Raw genomic sequence first — 23,364 nt, 5'->3', positions numbered from 1 at the left:
CTTCCTGTTCTTACTCCCAAAGTGGATAACCTCACACTTATTCACATTAAACGTCATCTGCCAAGTATATGCCTACTCACCCAGCCTATCCAAGTCACCCTGAATTCTCCTAACATCCTCATCACATGTCGCACTGCCACCCAGCTTAGTATCATCAGCAAATTTGCTGATGTTATTCTCAATACCTTCATCTACATCGTTGACGTAAGTTGTAAACAGCTGTGGTCCCAATACCGAGCCCTGTGGCACCCCACTAGTCACCACCTGCCATTCCGAGAAACACCCATTCACCGCTACCCTTTGCTTTCTATTTGCCAACCAGTTTTCTATCCATGTTAATGTCTTACCCCCGATGCCCTGAGCTTTGATTTTACCCACCGATCTCCTATGTGGGACCTTATCAAATGCCTTCTGAAAATCGAGGTACACTACATCCACTGGATCTCCCCCGTCTAACTTCCTGGTTACATCCTCGAAAAACTCCAGCAGATTAGTCAAGCATGATTTACCCTTGGTAAATCCATGTTGGCTCGGCCCAATCCTATCACTGCTATCTAGATATGCCACTATTTCATCCTTAGTAATGGACTCTAGCATCTTCCCCACCACCGATGTCAGGCTGACAGGTCGATAGTTCTCTGTTTTCTCCCTCCCTCCTTTCTTAAAAAGTGGGAAAACATTAGCCATTCTCCAATCCTCAGGAACTGATCCTGAATCTAAGGAACATTGGAAAATGATTACCAATGCACCCGCAATTTCCAGGGTCACCTCCTTTAGTACCCTAGGATGCAGACCATCTGGACCTGGGGATTTGTCAGCCTTCAGTCCCATCAGTCTACTCATCACCATTTTCTTCCTAATGTCAATCTGTTTCATTTCCTCTGTTACCCTATGTCCTTGGCCCATCCATACATCTGGGAGATTGCTTGTGTCTTCCTTAGTGAAAACAGATCTAAAGTACTCATTAAATTCTTCTGCCATTTCTCTGTTTCCCATAACAATTTCACCCAATTCATTCTTCAAGGGCCCAACATTGTTCTTAACTATCTTCTTTCTCTTCACATACCTAAAAAAGCTTTTGCTATCTTCCTTTATATTCCTGGCTAGCTTGCGTTCGTGCCTCATTTTTTCTCCCCGTATTGCCTTTTTAGTTAAGTTCTGTTGTTCCTTAAAATCTTCCCAATCATCTGTCCTCCCACTCACCTTAGCTCTGTCATACTTACTTTTTTTTAATGCTATGCAATCTCTTACTTCTTTTGTCAACCACTGTGGCCCCTTTCCCCCCTCCTTCCTTCTCTGGGGGATGAACTGATTTTGCACCTTGTGCATTATTCCCAAGAATACCTGCCATTGCTGTTCCACTGTCTTTTCTCCTAGGCTATCCATCTAGTCAACTTTGGCCAGCTCCTCCCCCATGGCTCCATAGTTTCCCCTGTTCAACTGCAACACTGACACCTCCGAGCTGCCCTTATCCTTCTCAAATTGCAGATAAAAACTTATCATATTATGATCACTACCTCCTAATGGCTCCTTTACTGCAAGATCGCTTATCAAATCCTGTTCATTACATAACACTAAATCCAGAATAGTCTTGTCCCTGGTCAGCTCTCGTACAAGCTGTTCCAAGAATGCATCCCGTAGGCACTCTACAAACTCCCTATCTAGTGGTCCAGCACCAACCTGATTCTCCCAGTTCACCTGCATGTTGAAATCCCCCATAACTACTGCGACATTACCTTTGCCACGTGCCAATGTTAACTCCCTATTCAACTTATAAGTTCCGTTATAAGTTCCCTAGGGGTCTTCCGGTCCAAAACGATGCCACAGGGCATATCCGGAGCCCTTGCAACCTTCCTGCGGGGTATGTGGAAGACTATGGGGGATGTGGAGGCGTTTGGAGTTTTGGCGTATGTGGATGATCTCTTGGTATTTGGATTTGCCTCAGGAGAATATGAAGTGAGGTTGTTGCAGGAGCGGCTGAGAACTACAGAGTTAAAGTGTTTTCTGGACACGTGCCAGGGCTGGCGAAGGTCGCAGCTAGTGAGTAACTGTGTCTACGGAATGAAGTTTGAAATGAAGACGGAGAGACTGGAAAAAGTTGATCTGGAAGAAGTCATGAGGAAGAAAAAGCTGGAGAGAAGTGCAGTGAATACTGAACTGGAGGCTGACCAATCTTGAACTGCTGCTTTTCAGGTCGGGTGGAAGAAGCTGTTGGAGTAACTGTGTTCCAGATTGAGATGGCCGGGATGCGTGAGTCAGAACTGCTGAGCCTGTGGCGAGATTTGCAGGGGCCAGAGAAGAAGCTGATATCTCAATTGCAGGAGGCTGAAGAGACTGCAGGAGCAGTGCAGGCCACGTGTTTCCATTTGGAGAAGTTCAAACAGCAGCTACCGATAGCAGAAATGAGCACAAATACAGATTCGATGGATGATGTGCTAGATGTGTGGTACATGCTGCCTTTTGCTGACTTTCCCTCGATTGAGGACGAGACCTTTGGCCCTTCTCCCACTGAGTCAGGTGTAGTGGGGAGGGTTAGCTGTGTGCAGTGGGTGGCATGAGTGAGAGGTTGAGAGAGGAATTGGTAGCGGGCCCGAGGTATCCCCAGTTGTGTCCGAGCCTGAAGGGTTTAGGTGAGGAGGTACGGAGGTCTCAGAAGGGTTAGGGAACTCCCAGATAGTTGGCCTATGTAGCGCCTGAGGAACAGGGCATGAGGTTTACTGTGTGGGGAGGAGATGTCACTGTTTGTGCTTGGGTTAGGGTGTGTTGTCAGGAAAGGTGGCGAGTTATTTAATAGTCATGAGGACATGACTTTTATTTGGTGGGGGGAGAGTGTAAAGCGGATTTCTTCTTTTTCTTTGTTACTGTGTATGTAATCAAAATGGCTTCTTTGTTTTGTTAAAAGTAGGAATGCTTTGTTGCGAGAGAGTGCTGGAAGCTTGTTTGGATTAAAATTTACTGATAACGAGAATTGTATTCCTTTGTAAACCAATTGAGATTAATGTTGTTCTTTTTTCTGAGTCTGTAAGCTTTTGTTGGCGGGCTTTTGGGGAGATCGGCGCGAGGGGTTGAGAGAGAGAGGACGCGATGCTGTAAACTGGGCGAGGAACGGACCTAAAGCAGGGGTCCAAGACCAGGAGGTACCCCGAGGAGAGGAGATGAAGCTAGATGTGCTTGGTTGACCACTTCGGATGGTCCTAAGCTGCGAGTCGAGGAGATCGAATGGTGGCCAGAAGACTTCAGTAATTGAGCTCCAACGGTTGTGCACGAAGTGGTTTGGACTTTGATAAGTTTGGCGCCTTTTCTTTATTTTTTTTCTTCATATATACTGTATCGTTATTAATCACTTAGTTATAGTAACCTTTATATATTGTACTCATTTAATCGCATATGGTGTACTGTCTGTTTTTGGGGGAGGTGGGGACATCACACAGCATCCACACAAGCTGATTACCTAGTTTGGCGGGGCCAAAGGCTGCTCCCCCTAGACGAGAACGAGCTGAGCGAGCCTGAGGCGACCCAGGGGGTTACATTTACAGCCTTGGATTATAACTTGAAGACAATTGAATAATTCTAGAATGCACTAGCTGTGGTAATTATAGAAATAAAAGTTTTATCTTAGAAAGGTTGTTGGATCCAACCTGATGACATGGGCATTAATGTCTCTAACCTATGGAAATTTCTCCTGCTTTCCCATCCCTCTTCCATTCCCCAATCTGGCTCCCCGTTGCCCCTTCTTTTTTCCTCACCTGCCCATTACCTCCCTCTGGTGTCCTTTCTCCTATAGTCCACTGCCCTCTCCGATCAGAGTCCGTTTGCCTTTAGCTCTTCCATCTGTCACCTTTGATCTCTTTGTCTATCATTACCCTTCCCCAACCCATTTACTCTCTCCCTCCCCTTGTTTCACCTATCATCCCCCACCACCTTATTCTGGCTTCTTCCCACCCCCCCACATCTAATCCTGATGAAGGGTCTCAGCCTGAAACATCAACTGTCTATTCCACTCCAAGATGCTGCCTGGCCTGCTGACTTCCTCCTGCATTTGTCTGCGTTGTTCAAGATTTTCAGGACCTGCACAATCTCTTCTGGGTTTCTGTTTTACTGAAGGCTCACATGTTTTGCCTGTGTTTCTTCTGTCCATTAAATTATGGCCAGAATTGCCTTTTTGTTTATCAAGATACACCACATGCATGTGTGCCAATTCTCCATCCATAAGCATATAACTGGAAAATATCTTGCTAATGTTCCACCTAATTGCAGAAACGATACATGCATCCAAAACGACTGATATATTGCATAGTAGCAAAAATGAACGTTTTAGCATTTATCAAATAAACTTCTCAATGTTTTCATGATAAAAGTCGGTTCTAATGGTGTTCAGCATTAAAAAATATATTTTGATTTTCTAAAGTCTCAAAAGCTCTTAAAACATTTTACATATATTTTTCAGTTTGTTATCTTAATAAATTTTACTTCTAAATTTGATTCTCATTTATGTACAAAGCCCACAACTAACATGCAAAATGAATTTAATATTATTACTCATTTTGCAAGATGTTGTTAGAGATTCAGTGTAGAATTTGCAGGTGTCACATAACTTGGATATGTTCTTTATCTGACAGTGTGGAAACAAATAAGCACTTATGAATATATACTTTTCCGCCGTGAACAGAAAGTGTCGAAAGTTTCACCACAAAATGATCATGACATAGAAGCTTTACGATGGAAGTCTAATCAGGTAGCAAGCTGTCAGTTTTCTATATGTGATACGTGCATTTTATAACTTCTGATACTGTCCTGCGCCTGTTCAGAAAACTTTGCTTTATGTTCTCAGATTAAGCTGATTAAGATATTGACAGTGGATTGTGAATCTTGAGAGAGTGGCAGAAACAGGAAGTATTTTGTATGTAGAGAAATGAATAGGAGTTAATAGATTCTAACTAATAAAATGACATGGGCTGGAATTTAGGATATAAATAGTCTAGGAAGATTTGAGTAAAAGTAAAAAGTGGTAACGTGGAGGTCTACTAAGCATTGAGACATCATGCTAAGAAACATGAAAACATGTAGAGTACATCTGTGCTCCAGTATTGGACAATGAGGAAGGTTGACAAATGATTCAGCAGAATCTTAACCAGTCAGGAATATTGTCAGAGAAATGATGGGTGGACCTTCAGCTGGACCTATGTGAGGTGCTACACTTTGGGAGTTTGCACATAAGATGAAGGTATAGAGTTTTTAGGAGGATTCTTAACAGCATTGATTTACAGAGGCATTTTGGAGTATGTTCATAGCTCCCTGAAAGTGGCACCTATCGTAAGAAGGTGATAAAGCAGGCACGACATATTTGCCTTTGTCAGTAGTGGTGTTCAGTGTAAAAGTGGTGAAGTCATTTTGCAGCTGGTGTGCTACAATTTGGAGATTTGTGTGCAGTTGTGCTTGCTTCATTTCAAGAAGGATGTAGAGGCTTTGAACAGGGTACAGAAGAGTTCACCAGGATGTTGTCTGGATTAAAGAGATCAGCTGTAAGGAGAGGATGAACAAGCTTGGACTTTTTTATTTGTACTGTCAGAGGCTGAAGAGAAGACCTGACTGAAGTATGTGGTCTGAATGGAATGACGTGTTGGTATGGCACTGATGCAAAAATGTTGCGTTGTATCTTTGTACATGAGGCAATAATAAACCAATTTCCAATGTAAATTTGTGAAGCATAGATAATTTAGATAGTCAGAAGCATAAGGGAGGTCTACAGTTGCTAGAAATCCTGAACAACTGATGCACCATCAATAACTCTGAGACGTGAGGCGAGATATCAGCTGGAAGAAAGAACAAGCAGCAATTGACCACCATGCTACATCCTGGAGACTGAGGGCAGGTCTCAGGCCTCAATCGCCTTTATACCGGGGTCTGTGGGAAGAGCCACGGTCAGTGGGACGAGCCACAGGAGCAGTCAGCGGGGCGGGGGGGGGGCGTGTCCAGACAGGTGTATGTAGTTCACCACAACAACACACAAAGTTCTGGAGGAACTCAGTAGGTCAGGTGGCAGGTATAGAAGGAATTAAACCGTCAACATTTCAGGCCAGGACCCTTCAACAGTCTTTGTTTCAGAGTGGAAATGTTAAATGCTAAGGGGGATAGCTTTAAGGTGATGGTGGGGGTTTGGGGAGGAGAGTTCAAAAGATTTTACATGGCAAGTTTTTTGTACAGTGGTGAGATCAGCACTGAGATTGTGGTTGAATAATAAATTTAAGTGATGTTGACTGAGGAACCATTAGAGTAATTCTCTTTTACTTCAGGGTATCTCTATCAGGTTTCAAAGGGTGTTGATATGTTGCTGTGTAAGAGATGAGTGTTGATTTTGCCTGACGCTGCCCCCCTAGGCCTGAGTCGACATAGTAGTAGTAGTAGTTGATTTTGGGAAAATAGCCGGGTAAATTTGTTGCTTTTTAGATTTGCTTAGTATGTGTATTAGTGACCCACAGTATCAATGCCAAGACATTTTTTAATATGAGCATTGGTGTAAGTGAAGATGATATGTTTGTTAATGACCATATAAGGACCATGTTAAGAAAAGATATTAGAGTATGTCCTAAATGATACAGTTTTAAGGGGAAGAGATTGGCAAACATATTTAAAGGTGATTGTACAAAAAGATAAAATCTGAAACAGGTCTATTTGTCACATAAACCCTCTCCACTCTGCAGAGGTACCTGCAGGTCCTGTCTCAGTGTCTGCCAAAGCTGCAGGCCTCTTTCTCCTTCACCTACCATGGACCTGTCCAACATTTCATCCTCCACCATATCCATGCCTTCAACTGCCAGTTCTTTGCCTTCCTCACTTCCAGGAAGGATCAGATCTCCGTACTCCAGACCGCAGATCCCGCTGACTCAGACCCCGGTTCCGACAGCCCTGGACACCTCCATTCTGGGGATACAATCCTCGCCAACTCCAGCTCCAAAGAACCCGGGCAGCACCAGACCTCAGACTCCACCACCAACTCCAGTTCTAACAAACCCAGGTGGCACCAGATCTCAGACTCCACCACTCCCAACTCAGGTTGCAACAAACCTAGACAGCACTGGACCTCAGACTCCATCACTGCCAGCTCCAGTTCCAACAAACCTGGGTGGCACTAGACCTCAGATTCCACCACCAGCTCCGGTTCCAATGTACCCAGGCAGCACCAAACTTCAGATTCCACCACTGCCAACTCCAGCTCCAACGAACCCAGGCAGTACCAAACCTCAAACTCCACTGCCAACTCCAGTTCCAACGAACCCAGGCAGCACTGGACCTAGGACTCCACTGCCAACTTGAGTTCCAACAAACCCAGGACCTTGAATTCCACCTGGCTTGACCTTTTCCCTTTTCCTTCAGTACTTTTTCATCTGGCATCTTCCCGCTTCCTTTCTAGTCCTGAAGAAGGGCCTCGGCTTGAAATATCAACTGTTTGTTCATTTCTGTAGATGCTGCTTGATCTGCTGAGTTCCTACAGCATTTTGTGTGTGTTGCTTTGGATTTCCAGCATCTGCAGAATTTCTTGTATTCACTATTTACATTACTTGTATTCCTTGAAAACAATATAATAGGCAATCTGCTTGAGACGTCAGTTGAAAATAAAGTAGAAGCATCAATGGTTAAGAATTGAAGAATAAAAGGTTTTAATATTAGAGATCAACCATTTAAAGGCAAGATAAAAAGTTTCTCTTGTACAATCTGTAACTCAGTTTAAAAGTAAATTGGATAAGCTTCTTGGACGAAGTGGCCAAAGGAAATTAAACAGAATAAAAGTAATTTTCTCTATCTGAGGAAGCACTATCATTGGCTGAAATTGTATGATGTACTTTTATTTTCAGATTTTGGCTATTGATAAAGCAGTTACTGGTTCTGAACTTGATATTTAATGTTCAAATATTGACAGTTACGTTCCAGTATAACAATTTGAATTGGACAAATTACTTTTATCCCCTTTATGCCATTTCTAAAGATAATGACGGTGAAAATTCAGTTTCAAGGGCAAATATTCGTTAATCTGGACAAGTTGCACCCAATGTCAGCCCTCCACACATGTGCATCTTCCAGCAGAGTTTCTTACGATTGACAGTTTAGCTTTGAGCTTAGCAGGCTTGGTTTATGACTTAACAAATATGTACCAATCCTAGCATATATTTATCATTAAATATTAAACAAAACTGAAATTCTGCCATTTTTATCTTTAATTGTATAATCATTAACCTTTGGTTGTACTGATGAAACGTTTTGCTTCCATCCCGAGAGACCAGTAATGAAAAGCTGATTGGCAAAAATGTGTGTTTCTACCTGGGCCACTTTGAAAGAAGCATTTTTTTTTAAACGGAAGCTCAAATGGTATGGTAACCCTTCTGTTTTCCAGAATACTAATAATGCGGCATCTCATCAAAAGGGTAATACTCACGTTCACTTTGAGAGCACCTCAACAGATGGGTCAGTAACAAATGAATAATTACTCGTTCTAACTTGTCTCAGCATCCAAAGCTAAATTGATAATCATTTTAAAAGAAGTGTTAGAGTAAGTCCATAAGATAGCATTATGTTAATTTACAACATTAAATCAAATCCATTCAAATTAATTTGATGGCGGAGGAGAGGGAACTGTTCCTGAAACGTTGAGTGTGTGTCTTTAGGCTCCTGTACCTCCTCCTGGATAGTAGCAATGAGAAGAGGGCATGTCCTGGGTGATGGGGATCCTTAATGATGGATGCCTCCTCTTTGAGGCATCACGTATTGAAGATGTCCTCGATGCTGGGGAGGTGAGTGCCACATGATGGAGCTGGCTGGGTTTGCAGCATTCGACAGCTCTTTTCAATCCAGTGTAGTGGCCCCTCCATATCGAACATATACCACCAAGTTGAGTCTTCATGTACAATACTTATTTATACCAGCATGCAACATCTTAATTTGCTCACATTATCTAACTATAACCCTGCAGTTAGATGTATTATTGAAATTGGGTGTATATTTTTTACAACAAATTATTCTTTTAAATAGGCTTGTTGGAATTCAAGTACATTTAAATCTGAGGACATGTTTATAGTGAATGCCTGATTCGGTATACATGATAGTCCTTAGATCAATATTGGTACTGGGCCAGAAAGCAGATATTTTTTTAATTTGGAGATGTTAGATGTTTTCTGCAATCAAAATCAGTTATGAAAAATATATTGGTAACCATGGTAGGGTGTAGGAGAACTGATTTTATTCTGTTTCCTAAGTGCTTGAGATTTTGCGTACATCAGAAGAACAATACAGTGAGATACCTAAATGGGAAGTGATAGAAATGGCAAGATAGACTTTTGTAGATGGGAAGAGAGAAAACTCGGAAACACCAACCTGTTAGCCTATCATCAGTAGTTGGACTCTATAAGAAAGCTTGTGAGATCGAGACTCAGAAATACTAATAGCATTGAACAAAGTCAGCAGCAAAAGAATGCTTGACTGATTTATGCTTATCAGTAAAGTTAGACCAGACACAGGATTGAATGTGTCAGGTTACATGTTTACATAGATAACCATCAGACAACAAGGTAAATTTATCTGTTATTTCCCTCTTTACTAGTGTGAAAAATCTTGCATCTTACCACTGACTGTCTATACATCACTTTGTTTTACTTTGTATCCTGTCGTCTGTTTCATAGGTCAACATCAGAGTATCGCCAGGACACTGTCATGATAGAGGATGAAAGTTTCCCAACAGTTGCTTCTGGTTGTAATCAAGACAGAAGAAAGAAGATTTCGCAGGTAAAGGAGGCTGATGCAGAGAACATTTCGAAGTATTTATAATTAATGAATTCAGGATGGATCTTCAGAGGTATTGATCAGAATCAGGTTTATTATCACTGGCATGTGTTGTGAAATTTGTTAACTTACCAGTAGTTCAATGCAATACATAATACAGAAGAAGAAAAAAGTAATAAAATAATAATAAATAAATCAATTACAGTATATGTATATTGAATAGATTAAAAATTGTACAATAACAAATAATATATATTAAAAAAAGTGAGGTAGTGTTCACGGGTTCAATGTCCATTTAGGACTCGGTTAGCAGAAGGGGAGAAGCTGTTCCTGAATTGCTGAGTGTATGCCTTCAGGCTTCTGTACCTCCTACCCGATGGTAACAGTGAGAAAAGGGCATGCCCTGGCTGCTGAAGGTCCTTAATAATGGACGTTACCTTTCTGAAACACCGCTCCTTGAAGGTGTCCTGATTACTTTGTAGGCTAGTACCCAAGATGGAGCTGACTAAATTTTCAACCCTCTGCAGCTTCTTTTGGTCCTGTGCAGTAGCACTCCCTAACCCCCCCGTACCAGACAGTCATGCAGCCTGTCAGAATCATGTTACATCTATAGATGTTTTTGAGTGTATTTGTTAACACACCAAATCTCTTCAAACTCCTAATGAAGTATAGTCGCTGTCTTGCCGCCTTTAACATATAACCGTATAACCATAGCAGCATGGAAACAGGCCATCTCAGCCCTTCTAGTCCGTGCCGAACGCTTACTGTCACCTAGTCCCACCGACCTGCCCTCAGCCCATAACTCTCCATTCCTTTCCTGTCCATATATCTATCCAATTGTTTTTTAAATGACAGTATCGAACCTGCCTCTACCACTTCTACTGGAAGCTCGTTCCACACAGCTACCACTCTGAGTAAAGAAGTTCCCCCTCGTGTTACCCTTAAACTTTTGCCCCCTAACTCTCAACTCATGTCCTCTTGTTTGAATCTCCCCTACTCTCAATGGAAAAAGCCTATCCATGTCAACTCTGTCTATCCCCCTCATAATTTTAAATACCTCTATCAAGTCCCCCCTCAACCTTCTATACTCTAAAGAATAAAGACATAACTTGTTCAACCTTTCTCTGTAACTTAGGTACTGAAACTCAGGTAACATTCTAGTAAATCTCCTCTGTACTCTATTTTGTTGACATCTTTCCTATAATTTGGTGACCAGAACTGTACACAATACTTCAAATTTGGCCTTACCAATGCCTTGTACAATCTTAACATTACATCCCAACTCCTGTACTCAATGCTCTGATTTATACAGGCCAGCATACCAAAAGCTTTCTTCATCACCCTATCCACATGAGATTCTACCTTCAGGGAACTAAGCACCATTACTCCTAGATCACTCTGTTCTACTGCATTCCTCAATGCCCTACCATTTACCATGTATGTCCTATTTTGATTATTCCTACCAAAATGTAGCACCTCACACTTATCAGCATTAAACTCCATCTGCCATCTTTCAGCGCACTCTTCTAACTGGCCTAAATCTCTCTGTAAGCTTTGAAAACCTACTTCATTATCCACAACGCCACCTAGCTTAGTATCATCTGCATACGTACTAATGCAACTTACCACTCCATCATCCAGATCATTAATGTATATGACAAAGAACACTGGACCCAGTATAGATCCCTGAGGCACACCACTAGTCACTGGCCTCCAACCTGACAAAGTTATCCACAACTACTATCTGGCATTTCCCATCCAGCCACTGTTGAATCCATTTTACTTCTTCAATACTAATACCTAACGATTGAACATTCCTAACTAACCTTCCGTGTGGAACCTTGTCATAGGCCTTACTGAAGTCCATGTAGACAACATCCACTGCTTTACCCTCGTCAACTTTCCTGGTAACCTATTCAAAAAATTCAATAAGTTTTGTCAAATATGACCTTCCACGCACAAATCCATGTTGACTGTCCCTATAACTTTATAACTGCATCGATATGTTGGGACCAGGTTAGATCCTCAGAGCTCTTGACACCCAGGAACTTGGAATTGCTCACTCTATGAGGATTGATGTTATGTTGTGCTGACTTCCCCTTTCTGAAGTCCACATTTAATCCTTGGTCTTACTGACGTTGAGTACAATGTTGTTGTCACAACACCGTTCATCCACCTTCCTCGTCACCATCTGAAATTCTGCCAACGGTAGTTGTGTCTGCAGCAAATTTATAGATGGCATTTGAGTTGTGCTTAGTCACACACAGTTGTGGGTGTAGAGAGAGTAAGCACGTATCCCTGAAGCACACCATTGTTGATTTTCAGCGAGTGGAGATGTTATTTCTGATCTGCACAGACTGTGGTCTCCTGGTGAGGAAGTTGCATGGAGAGGTACTGAGGCCCGAGTTTTGGACCTGATTTCCAAAACTCTGTTCTCATTAGAACAGAGCGTGCTGTCGATAACATTGAGGCCCGAGTTTTGGACCTCATTTCCAAAACTCTGTTCTCATTAGAACAGAGCGTGCTATCGATAACATTGAGCGCTGAGCCATAATCAATAGACAGCAGCCTGAGCTAGGTATTTCTATTGTACCAAGAGCCAGGGAAATTGCATCTGCTGTAGACCTATTGTGGTGATAGGCCAATTGTGCTGGATTCAGGTCCTTGCTGAGGCAGGAGTTGGTTCTAGCCATGACCAAGCTCTCAAAGCACTTAATCACAGTAATTGTGAGTGCCAATGGGTGATAGTCATTGAGGCAGCTCACCCTTCTCTTCTTGAACGTTGGTGTGATTATCACCCTTTTGTAGCTTGAACCAGTTTGACTATTCTCCTCTGACCTCTCTCATTAAGGTGTTTTTGCCTGCAGACCTGCTGCTCACTGTATGTTTATTGTGTTTTGCACTGTTCTCTGTAAATTCTAAGGTCTGTTGTGTGTGGAAATCTCAGGAGATTAGCAGTTTCTGAGAGATGCTAAACCACCTCATCTGGCACCAACAATCATTCCATGGTCAAGGTCACTTAAATCACATTTCTTGCCCATTCTGATGTTTGACCTTAATAACAACGGAATCTCTTGACCACGTCTGCATGTTTTTATGCATTGAGTTGTTACCACATGATTGGCTGATTAGATATTTGTATTTACGAGCTGGTGTACAGATGTATCTAATAAAGTGTCTACTGGATGTAATTAAAGTAGTACTTTGCATGTGAACAGCTCGGTCAGTTTCTGAATGAAACGTATATATCCTGGCAGAATTTTACATTCGGTGAATGACTGATATGAATCTTTCTGTAGTTGAAGGAAAAACGAAGACGTAAAATGTGTGCACGTAGATTTAAACGCACGGCTGCAATCAGGACCACTAAAAGACCATTTCGACCTTCTCAACTACCACCAGGTAAGGGTTAAATAGTTACTACCTGAAGTAAAGTTTTAAAAAAAGTTTGTACTTAAAACAAATTGAAGGGATTGTGAACTTTTATAATGTCCTAATAGCCTGATTTTCTAAATTTTCATAATTTGAAATGAACTAATCTATTTATCAAAAGAAGAACATTTGTTTAAATGGTATCAACATATTGCGACAAAGTTAATGTAAAAGTCATAAAAACACAAAATGCTGGCAGAACTCAGCAGGCCAGACAACATCTATGGGAGGAGGTAGTGACGACGTTTCGGCCCAAAACCCTTCATCAGGAGTGGATTGAGGTTTCAGCCCAAAACGTCGTCACTACCTACTCCCATAGATGCTGTCTGGCCTGCTGAGTTCTGCCAGCATTTTGTATTTTTATTTATTTCCAGCATCTGCAGATTCACTCGTGTTACCTTTTAATGTAAAAGTCTGTTGATTTTAGTTAATAGATAGCTAAAGCATCATATTTACTGCACTTTATTTCAGTCTTCTGAAATATATTCAGCTATTTGAGTCATGTTGATTTTCATCTTGTGCTGAATTACTCAACTAGTTTCTTTCACTGTAGTTTTATTGACTTTCATGCATTGTAGGTAAGGGGCAGGGCATAAGAAATCACTCTGGCTCCCCACATTCCAGATAGTCCCTTCCCTTGTACCTGTGCCATAGTCTCCCACCCACTGCTGGAAGCTTTTCTATTGTGACCACTTTCTCCTCGGGGTTCTGGGGCATTCCTGATCGTTCTAATTGTAGGTGATCTTTGTACCTTGAGTTGGTACAGCCAGCCACCCCTGTAGGGTGTAGGTCGATTTTAAGAGGCAGTTTTGTTTCTTCGATTCATCCTTTTAATCAGCCCTGATGCTTGGGCCTTCATGGAGGATGTGATACACCGTTGCTGGTGGCCCAGTCTTTCAGGCTCTTGTTATTTAGAGATACAGCACGGAACAGGCCTTTCTGGCTCAGCAAGCCGCACCAACCAGCAACCCCCTGATTTAACACCAGCTTAATCATAGGGCAATTTACAATGACCAATTAACCTGCTAACTGGTACCTCTTTAGACTGTGGGAGGAAACCAGAGCACCCTTGTCCTACAAAATGAGACCCGTTATCCGATTGTATATCCTGCGGGTCCCCAAAACAACGGATCGACTTCTGCAATCCCTTCAGCGTATGGTCCTGATCAGACTCGAGTATGTCTCGGCCATGGTGAGCAAGTACTTACATCGTTACTGCTGTGGCAGGGCTTCGATGTAATCCATCTGCCACATTAGGGCTGAACCAGTTTCCCTTTTAGTGTGGTGGGAGTAGTGGTCTTTCAGGGAGAGCTGTCTTTTTAACCTGCTGCCAAATGAAGCCCGTAGCGACAGCTTCCTTTGTTACGTCCACGGGTTGCAAGCCCATTCAGTGGTGTCAAGTGACCAGCCGTGTTCCTTTTCCCCAGGCACTCAGCAAGATTCATTAGGCCATACCCTTATTCTCCTTTTGTTTGGGAAACCCTATCTCATTTAACAGAGTGACTTCCTGAGTCAAGGAGCTGTCATTAGTGCTTTCCATCAGCATGGGAGAACACCTTCATAAATAGGGGCATCACCGCATGAATTCAGCATAACCCCTTTGTGCAAAAGATCACATCTGAAGTATAGTATCCAGTTTTGGTGACTATGCGAAGGCCTTCAAAGGCAAAGAAGATTTACTGGAAAATTTCCAGGAATGAGTGATTTTTGCTTCAAGATGAGATAGGAGAAGCTGGAGTCATTTTCCTCACACTAAAGAAGATTGACTGGATATTTGATGGAGTTGTACAAGATGATGACCAGTTGGACATTTGTTGGACCTATACAAGACTATGACCAGTTAGAGATTTGATGGACATGTTATGGAGCTGTACAAGACTATGACCAATTTTAGGTTAAAACCAAGAAAAGCTCTCTCAAATATGACTTAAGGATCTTATTTTTGGAGGGGTTGGTTGGAGCCCAGAGATATAGTTGAAGTGAAAGGGAAATACAGTAAAGGAGAGGTATAAGGAGAAACACTATTACACAGTGAGAGGCAGATCTGGAACTCTGTGCCTGAAAGAGTCCTAGAAGCAGGAACAGTCAGGGATAAGATAAATGGAAATGGAGAAAATAATTTTCATAGCTCGGGGGAAAGAAGATAGTTTGGGACCAAATGAGTTGCTCTTTGGGTACCCACAGTGGGCAATGTGCTGAAAGGCACACTCCTGTGAAGCAACTGATCTGTGATTCTACAACAAGCCAAGGGGGGGGGGGGGAGGGAGGGAGGGCGAGAGAGGGAGGGAGAGAGAACTTTGACAGCTCAAAGCATTGATATTAGTCATGGAGAATTGAATACAGAGATCCTCAAGAGGCTAGACTTAGAAGAGTGCAGATATGGTAAATTATTCATGAGATTGCAAGACAGAAATGACTAGAGGAATATGAAAAACAACCATTTATGAAATTGAGATTTTGCTTTACCATAAATCAAGAAGCCAGAGTAAAGGATGTATGAAATATAGACAACAGAATTCTGAATGATTATATTTATGGAGAAGAAAAGAAGAAAGACAGGCCAGGAATTCTTCGTGCTTCATCAAGTGTACAGTTAACAAAAAAAGAGGTTTGAGTGGTAGAGCTTTGGCAAGGATGAGGGGATGTCCATAAATAGAGGGGAATACAGGAGATCTTACTGATGACACGCACAAGGCCAGTCTATTAATTTTGAGGAAGTTTAGGATCAAGAGAAGATGTCAAGTGGTAAAGCTGAGGCTGTCATTTCAAATAATGTTGACAAGAAGATGCACATACAGGGAGAAGGGGGAGATGTGATCGCCAGAGGTAACGGTGCAAATGATGCAAGTGCTGCACAAAATTCTACTGCTGATGGCAGTCTGGTGAGAGCAGGTGAATGTGATTCTATTCATCCAGAAAACACTGAATAGATATAGGAAAAGGAAAGTGAAATCAACATTGAAGGTTGCAGACAGGTTGAGAAGGAAGGACACAAGTTCTTGTTTCAATCAAATCGGATGATAGTAGTGATCAGAACTTTAGCAATAGTGTGGCACAGGTGGGAATTTGATTTGGTGGATAACAAGATCTAAGTGAGATCGACAGATGTAGGAAGCCCAAATATCCTCATAAAGTTTGGAAAGGAAAGAGCAACTGGAGCTGAGGTGTTCGACAAAGAAAGAGCGAGGGACTTGTAATTATGAGTATCGTGTTTTACTAAAAGAGCGTTGTAGCTGAGGGACCTGAACTATCCACAAAAGGACCAGCACTAGAAGCAGGAAGGGTGATTCTATATTTATGAGTTTACAGCAAATAAAATCAGAGTGGGAGATGCACTGGGGTCCCACACCACCCAGGTTCAGAGTGGGAGGTGCACTGGGGTCCCACACCACCAGGTTCAGAGTGGGAGGTACACTGGGGTCCCACACCACCAGGTTCAGAGTGGGAGGTGTGCTGGGGTCCCACACCACCCGGTTCAGAGTGGGAGGTGTGCTGGGGTCCCACACCTCCCAGGTTCAGAGTGGGAGGTGCGCTGGGGTCCCACACCACCCAGGTTCAGAGTGGGAGATGCGCTGGGGGTCCCACACCACCCAGGTTCAGAGTGGGAGGTGCGCTGGGGTCCCTTACCACCAGGTTCAGAGTGGAGATGTGCTGGGGTCCCACACCACCAGGTTCAGAGTGGGAGATGCGCTGGGGGTCCCACACCACCCAGGTTCAGAGTGGGAGGTGTGCTGGGGTCCCACACCACCAGGTTCAGAGTGGGAGGTACACTGGGGTCCCATACCACCAGATTCAGAGTGGGAGGTGCGCTGGGGTCCCATACCACCAGGTTCAGAGTGGGAGATGCGCTGGGGTCCCATACCACCCAGGTTCAGAGTGGGAGGTGCGCTGGGGTCCCACACCACCAGGTTCAGAGTGGGAGGTGCGCTGGGGTCCCACACCACCAGGTTCAGAGTGGGAGGTGCACTGGGGTCCCATACCACCAGGTTCAGAGTGGGAGGTGCGCTGGGGTCCCACACCACCAGGTTCAGAGTGGGAGGTACACTGGGGTCCCTTACCACCCAGGTTCAGAGTGGGAGGTGTGCTGGGGTCCCACACCACCAGGTTCAGAGTGGGAGATGCGCTGGGGGTCCCACACCACCCAGGTTCAGAGTGGGAGGTGCGCTGGGGTCCCACACCACCAGGTTCAGAGTGGGAGATGTGCTGGGGGTCCCACACCACCCAGGTTCAGAGTGGGAGGTGTGCTGGGGTCCCACACCACCAGGTTCAGAGTGGGAGATGCGCCGGGGGTCCCACACCACCCAGGTTCAGAGTGGGAGGTGCGCTGGGGTCCCACACCACCATGTTCAGAGTGGGAGGTACACTGGGGTCCCATACCACCAGGTTCAGAGTGGGAGGTGTGCTGGGGTCCCACACAACCCATGTTCAGAGTGGGAGATGTCTATAAGCTCTTTTTGCAGTTGAGGGTGAAGGAGATAGTTAAGAGGGGTATAATAAGACAACTTACACAGGATGAAAACAGTTGAGGTTATCCTTACACCGCAGAATGATTTTTGGAGTAGTGACAAGTTTTGGTAGCTACACGGAGGGTGAAATAATTCTGCATCCAGTTTAACCAGATCAGATGCTAAATGGCTAAAAATTTCCACCTCATCCATTAAGGATCCTCAATATGAGGTGAGGAGTGCTGTGCCAGGCCAGGGTGAGGGAAGTAGTTTGAACAGGAGGGAGGCAGCAGTACTAAGATGTTGCAGAACTGCTGTAGTGAATGGAGATTGGACAGGGATCTCACAGATGGAATTAGGATTGTCCTTATGAGGATGAGTTTCTTCCTCTGCACTTCTGTGGCTTTGGAGGTGGCCAATGAACTTTTCCACTGATGAGGCAGGTAGTTTGTGAGGTGTGCTCCTTCCACTGCTACTGCGGGAACTGCTGAGTTCCTCCAGCAGTTTGTCTTTTGCTTTGGATTACAGCATCTGCAGTCTGTCCTGTCTCCAGACGAGAGCTCTGAGTTCAGTCATTTTCTGTTCCCGTTTAGTGACAAAACTCTAAAGTACTGTTATGGTACTATTATAGGTTCACCAGTGAAGGGCAGAGTTGATTGGGATAAATCAGTTCCTGCACTGCAAACTAATTTTCATAGCCGAACCTGAAAGTGAGATGGGGAAAACCAGACAAACAGCATCAAGGCTGTCAGCAGTGTAATCTGTGACTATCGGGGTTGCAGTTATTTGGTCTTCACTAAGCATCAGGTGGATGATGGCAAGTCAGTCACTCATTTTCTACCCGATCAATGAACAAACGAAGCAGGCAGCCTTGAATTGGGTGCTGATTTACAGTTTCTAAGGTCCAGTCTCATCGCTGACGTTGTGTGCTTTTCCATTATGACAGATAACAGGCTTCGTTGTACAACTTAATAAATAGTCAAGCAGGTTTGTAAAATAGTCTGCAAATGATTACTACAGAATGCAGTTTTGCATGTCATTTTTCAATGATGTAATATTTGTCAATGTTCAGAAAGAAGTTTGTTATCACTGATGTATGTCATAAAACACATTCTTTTGTGGCAGCAGTGCAGTTGCAAGACATAAAATTGTTACTAGTTACACTAATAAAAAGTGCAAAAGAGGAATAGTGAGGACCGTTCAGAAATTTGATGGTGGAGGGGAAGCAGCTGTTACTAAAATGTTGAATGTGCTGGCAGTAATGAGAAAAGTGCATGTCCTGGATAAGGAGGCTCATTAGTGATGGATGCTGACCCCACCACCGTTTGAAATGGTGGGCAGTTGTGCCTGTGGAGCTGACTGAGTCTAACAGCCCTCTGCAGCCTCTTTGAGTACATTGGAGCCTCCACACCAGACGGTAATGCAACGAGTCAGAATGCTGTCACTAGTAATTTGTCAGAGTCTTTGGTAACATTCCTAATCTTCTCAAATTCCTAATGAAGCATGATTGCTGGTGTGCTTTCTTCATTAACTTTGGGTCCAGGATAGATCCTCTGCAATACTGACACCACAGTGCTGGAAGCTGTTCACCCTTTCCACTGCTGGCCCCTAGATGAACACCGGTGTTTATTCTCCCTTTCCCTGTCCTGAGGTCCGCAATCACTTCCTTGGTCTCACTGACATTGAGTGCAAAGTTGTTATTGTGACTCATTCGATCAGCTGATCCATCTCACTCTTGTACACCTCCCTGTTGCCATCTGAGACTCGGCCAACAACAGCGGTGTCATTAGCAAATTCAAGGACGGTATTGGAGCTCTGCCTGGTCACACAGTCATGAGTGCTGAGAGTAGAACAGTGGGTTGAGCATGGGGTTCTTACAACCATTCAGCACCACTTACGAATAAGCTGGATGAACTCAGCAGGTCGGGCAGGATTCATTGAAATGAGCAGTCAACGTTTTGGGCCGAGACTGACTTTCAGGACTGAAGAAAGAGGGGGCAGGGGCCCTATAAGGAAGTCAGGGGGTGGGTGGAAGGTGCCAGGTGGAAAAACCAATCAGAGGAATGATCAAGGGGAGGGGTAGGGGAAGCAGGTAGGGGATAGGCAGGAGAGGTGAAGAAGGAATGTAAGGGGAAAGCACTATGGGTAGTAGAAGAAGGCAGAATCATGAGAGAGGTGATAGGCAGCTGGAAGAGGAGGCAGAGTGAAAGTGGGATGGGGAAAGGGAGAGGGAGGGAATTACCGGAAGTTGGAGAATTCGATGTTCATACCAAAGGGTTGGAGACGGTATATGAGGTGTTGTTCCTCCAACCTGAGTTTGGCGTCATCATGGCAGTAGAGGAGGCCATGTATGGACATATCCGAATGGGAATGTGAAGCAGATTTGAAGTGGGTGGCAACCGGGAGATCCTGTCTGTTGTGGCGGATGGAGCGTTGGTGCTCGATGAAGCGGTCCCCCAATCTGCGTCGGGTCTCGCCGATGTAGAGGAGGCCGTACCAGGAACACCGGATGCAATTGATGACCAGTAGACTCACAAGTGAAGTGTTGCCTCACCTGGAAGGACTGTTTGGGGCCCTGAATGGTGGTAAGAGAGGAGGTATAGGGGCATGTGTAGCAATTACGCTCGCATGGATAAGTACCAGGTGGGAGATCTGTGGGGAGGACCACTGTAGTTTCCTGATGAGGAAGTCAGGAATCCAGTTGCTGAGAGAGGTGCAGAAGATCAGGTTTTGAAGTTTGTTGATTAGTATTGAGAGGGAGATGATGCTGAATGCTGAGCTGTAATCGATAGACGGCTTTCTGTTGTTGGTATTCCTGTTGTCCAGGTGGCCTAAGGTCGAGTGGGAGAGCCAGTGCAGTTGCATCTGCTGTAGATCTGTTGTGGTGGTGGGCAAATTGCAGTGGGTCCAGCTCCTTGTGCAGGCGGGAGTTATCTCTAGCCATGACCAATCTTTCAAAGCACTTCATCACAGGAGACGTGAGTGCTACCATGCAGTAGTCATTGAGGCAACTCACCCTGCTCTTCCTGGACGCCAGTACGATTAATGCCCTATTTAAGCCTGTGGCTGACTGTAGCAATGAGAGGTTTGAAGATGTCCTTGAACACTCCAGTCAGTTGGCTGACATAGGTTTTCGGTATCCTGCCAGGTTCAGCATCGGGGCCTGACACCTTGTGTTTTATTTAATATCTTTCTCTTGTTTTATGGAACATTTTTTTCATGGTTACCCCGGTGTTTCAGTTTTGTGTTCTGTTTTACTTTCTCGTTGTCTCATCTCCTGCATCTTCTCCACTTGTACCCTGCTTTGTGGATTCTTTTGGAGCCTTTAAGTAATCTGAGACGAGCTTCAAGGAAGAAAGATATTGGGAATCTTGCAGGCATGGACCTTTTTTGAGAAATAAGGCATGGGGGATTAGGTGGGGTGGAGGGCCCAGGTGGGCAGAGGCATGAACATATGACCCATGTACTCAATCTTGACCATCATTATCCCCAGGCCTGAGCATAATCATGCCAAATCCTGAAGGTTAAAGCTGTCATGTCGACATCCTTGAGCTTTTCAGCCGTATACTATATCAGAACAGCTTTAGTGCAAGATTTCTGTAGTACCTTAGTTGTGTCTGCGAACTTTGCGGTGATTTGCCCCACTAATATGATGAGCTGAACTCTGAGGCTTTGGGCCTATCCGGGCTGCTCTGGAGATTTGGATCTCGGGACTCAGTTTGGTTCAGAATGCTGCTGTTGCTCACTTCCATTGTTTGCATGATTTGTGTTATTTTTTTCTCTGCACATTTGGTGGTTGGTCTTTATTTTTATTAAATTGGGTTCTTTCAGGTTTCTTGCTGTGTGGCTGCCTGCAAGCAGACAATTCTTAAGTTTGTATTATTTATACGTACTTTGAATCTTTAATTCCACTTGTTGTTCCATTCCACAGCTCTCGCTGCTGCTATTCGGAGTTCAGTGCTCTCTCTCCAATCCTTCCCATCAATGAATTATCTGTCTGCTTTATCAGTGAGCGCTGTCCGCTCCGTGCGGGCTGCAGGACCTCCAGCTGAGTACCGTTCAGACTCTGTAGAGTCTGAATGAAATCCCGATGGTCCAGACAAGACTCGGCAGTGCAGCAGTGGCCATGCAGACCAGCACAACCTTCCACACCACAGAGAAATTTTGGAGATTCTCTGCAGACTGCTATTTCTAAAGAGCGCCACAACAAAAGACCAGATCAGCCAACTGAAGCAAAAAATCGAAAGGCTTGGATCCAAGCATTGAACAGTTTTCCAGCATTTAAGGCCATTTCTTAAATGGAACTGCTTCTCAGGGACTGGTTCAGTGTGATGATTTTTAAGTATCACATCACATTTTAAGTACCCTCCATTAACAAATTGTTCATTGTGACAATCTGAGGGGAAGAAAACATCATTTAACAGCTTCTTTTAAACACTTTTCCTAAAACCACAGCATTTATTTTGTGTGGCCTTGGCAATCTTTTAATGGCAATGTGACATTGCTCTTGTTTTATTGAAATTTTATTTCTATGTTGTTTAATAGTTAAACTCTTTAGTGCCAAAAGTATTATAGATACAATTTTAATTTTTTTAAGACTACAACATTGTTTCTATACTAAAATAAATTGTTTTAAAGTATTCATACCTCTTGTGAAATGTATTTAAACATTACTGCAGAACACTTGCATCACTAAAAAGCCATGTCGTATACACATCATTATGGTTATTTCTATTAAGCCTCCACACTGGAAGACCAATTTAACACCTTCATCTCCTTACCGTACACTGAAACCTTTTCCTCTCAACTCAGTTTGCAGACATTAGTATTGCTCCATCACAAATGGTGGTGCACCTCAACAGAAAGGCGGCCAGCACTCCAAGATTCCACTTGTGGAACTAAACAAGGCCACGTTGCTGAGATCAGAGCACTGCAAACAACAGCCACTGACTGTCTCCTAACAGTAGCAAACATAGATTCTAGAAGTGAAGCATCTGTTTTCTGCTGCATTAATTATATTCCTGCAAACCCAGCACTCTTGTCTCATAGTAGGATGGAGAATGTGTGGGGATTAACAGACCAAATCAAAACAATAATGGTGAGAGAAATTCCAGCCTTGTGTCCAATTTATTGGAGGGCTGTCTGGAACAACAACATGAATAAAATATAAACTGCTCTAAATTTGTTACAAACCATACAAAGAGGATGTAACTCATTTATCCCGGTAGAAGCCCTACTAAGCCATTGTGATACACAGTGGCATGGTTTCCTTCCTGTTACGAGCATTCTCGTTTTCATTTCACAACTGAGTGGCAAGGTAGCGTAACGGTTAGCGTGTTGTTTTGCATCGCCACAGACCCGTGTTCAATTCATGGTGCTGTATGTAAGGACAGTGTGGATTTCCTCCAGTGGCTCTGGTTTCCTCCCACGTTCCAAAGACATACAGTTTATGAGGTTAATTGGTCACATGGGTGTAACTGGGCTGTGCAGGCTCATCGGTTGGAAAGGCTGTTACCGTGCTATGTCTCTAAATTTTTTTTTAATCTAAATCTAACAATGTAAGCAATGCTTGATCTCAAATGTTTCTTAGTACCTGAAGCATTGAATCTGTTTCTCCACAGATAAGACCGTAAGACACAGGAGCAGAATTAGGCCGTCCAGCCCATCGAGTCCACTCCGCCGTTCCATCATGGCTGATCCTGAATTCCATTCAACC

General features: G+C 43.7%; 1 protein-coding gene across 1 annotated transcript in view; it reads left to right on the top strand.

Moving 5' to 3' along the window:
• Positions 1 to 22,288, top strand: part of LOC140740544 (palmitoyltransferase ZDHHC1-like) — a 48,579-nt gene extending 26,291 nt beyond the window's left edge. The window contains exons 7-11 of the mRNA XM_073069795.1: positions 4,620 to 4,735; positions 8,390 to 8,460; positions 9,672 to 9,774; positions 13,071 to 13,173; positions 21,580 to 22,288. Of these exons, the coding sequence (XP_072925896.1) occupies positions 4,620 to 4,735; positions 8,390 to 8,460; positions 9,672 to 9,774; positions 13,071 to 13,173; positions 21,580 to 21,731 (545 nt within the window). The 3' untranslated portion in view covers positions 21,732 to 22,288. The remainder of the gene's footprint in view (positions 1 to 4,619; positions 4,736 to 8,389; positions 8,461 to 9,671; positions 9,775 to 13,070; positions 13,174 to 21,579) is intronic.
• Positions 22,289 to 23,364: the final 1,076 nt, after the last annotated feature.

Source organism: Hemitrygon akajei, chromosome 17 (assembly GCF_048418815.1).
Source record: "Hemitrygon akajei chromosome 17, sHemAka1.3, whole genome shotgun sequence".
NCBI classification, from domain to species: Eukaryota; Metazoa; Chordata; class Chondrichthyes; order Myliobatiformes; family Dasyatidae; genus Hemitrygon; species Hemitrygon akajei.
The sequence above is the reverse complement of the archived record's forward strand: the minus strand, read 5'-3'. Positions and strand labels throughout refer to the sequence as shown.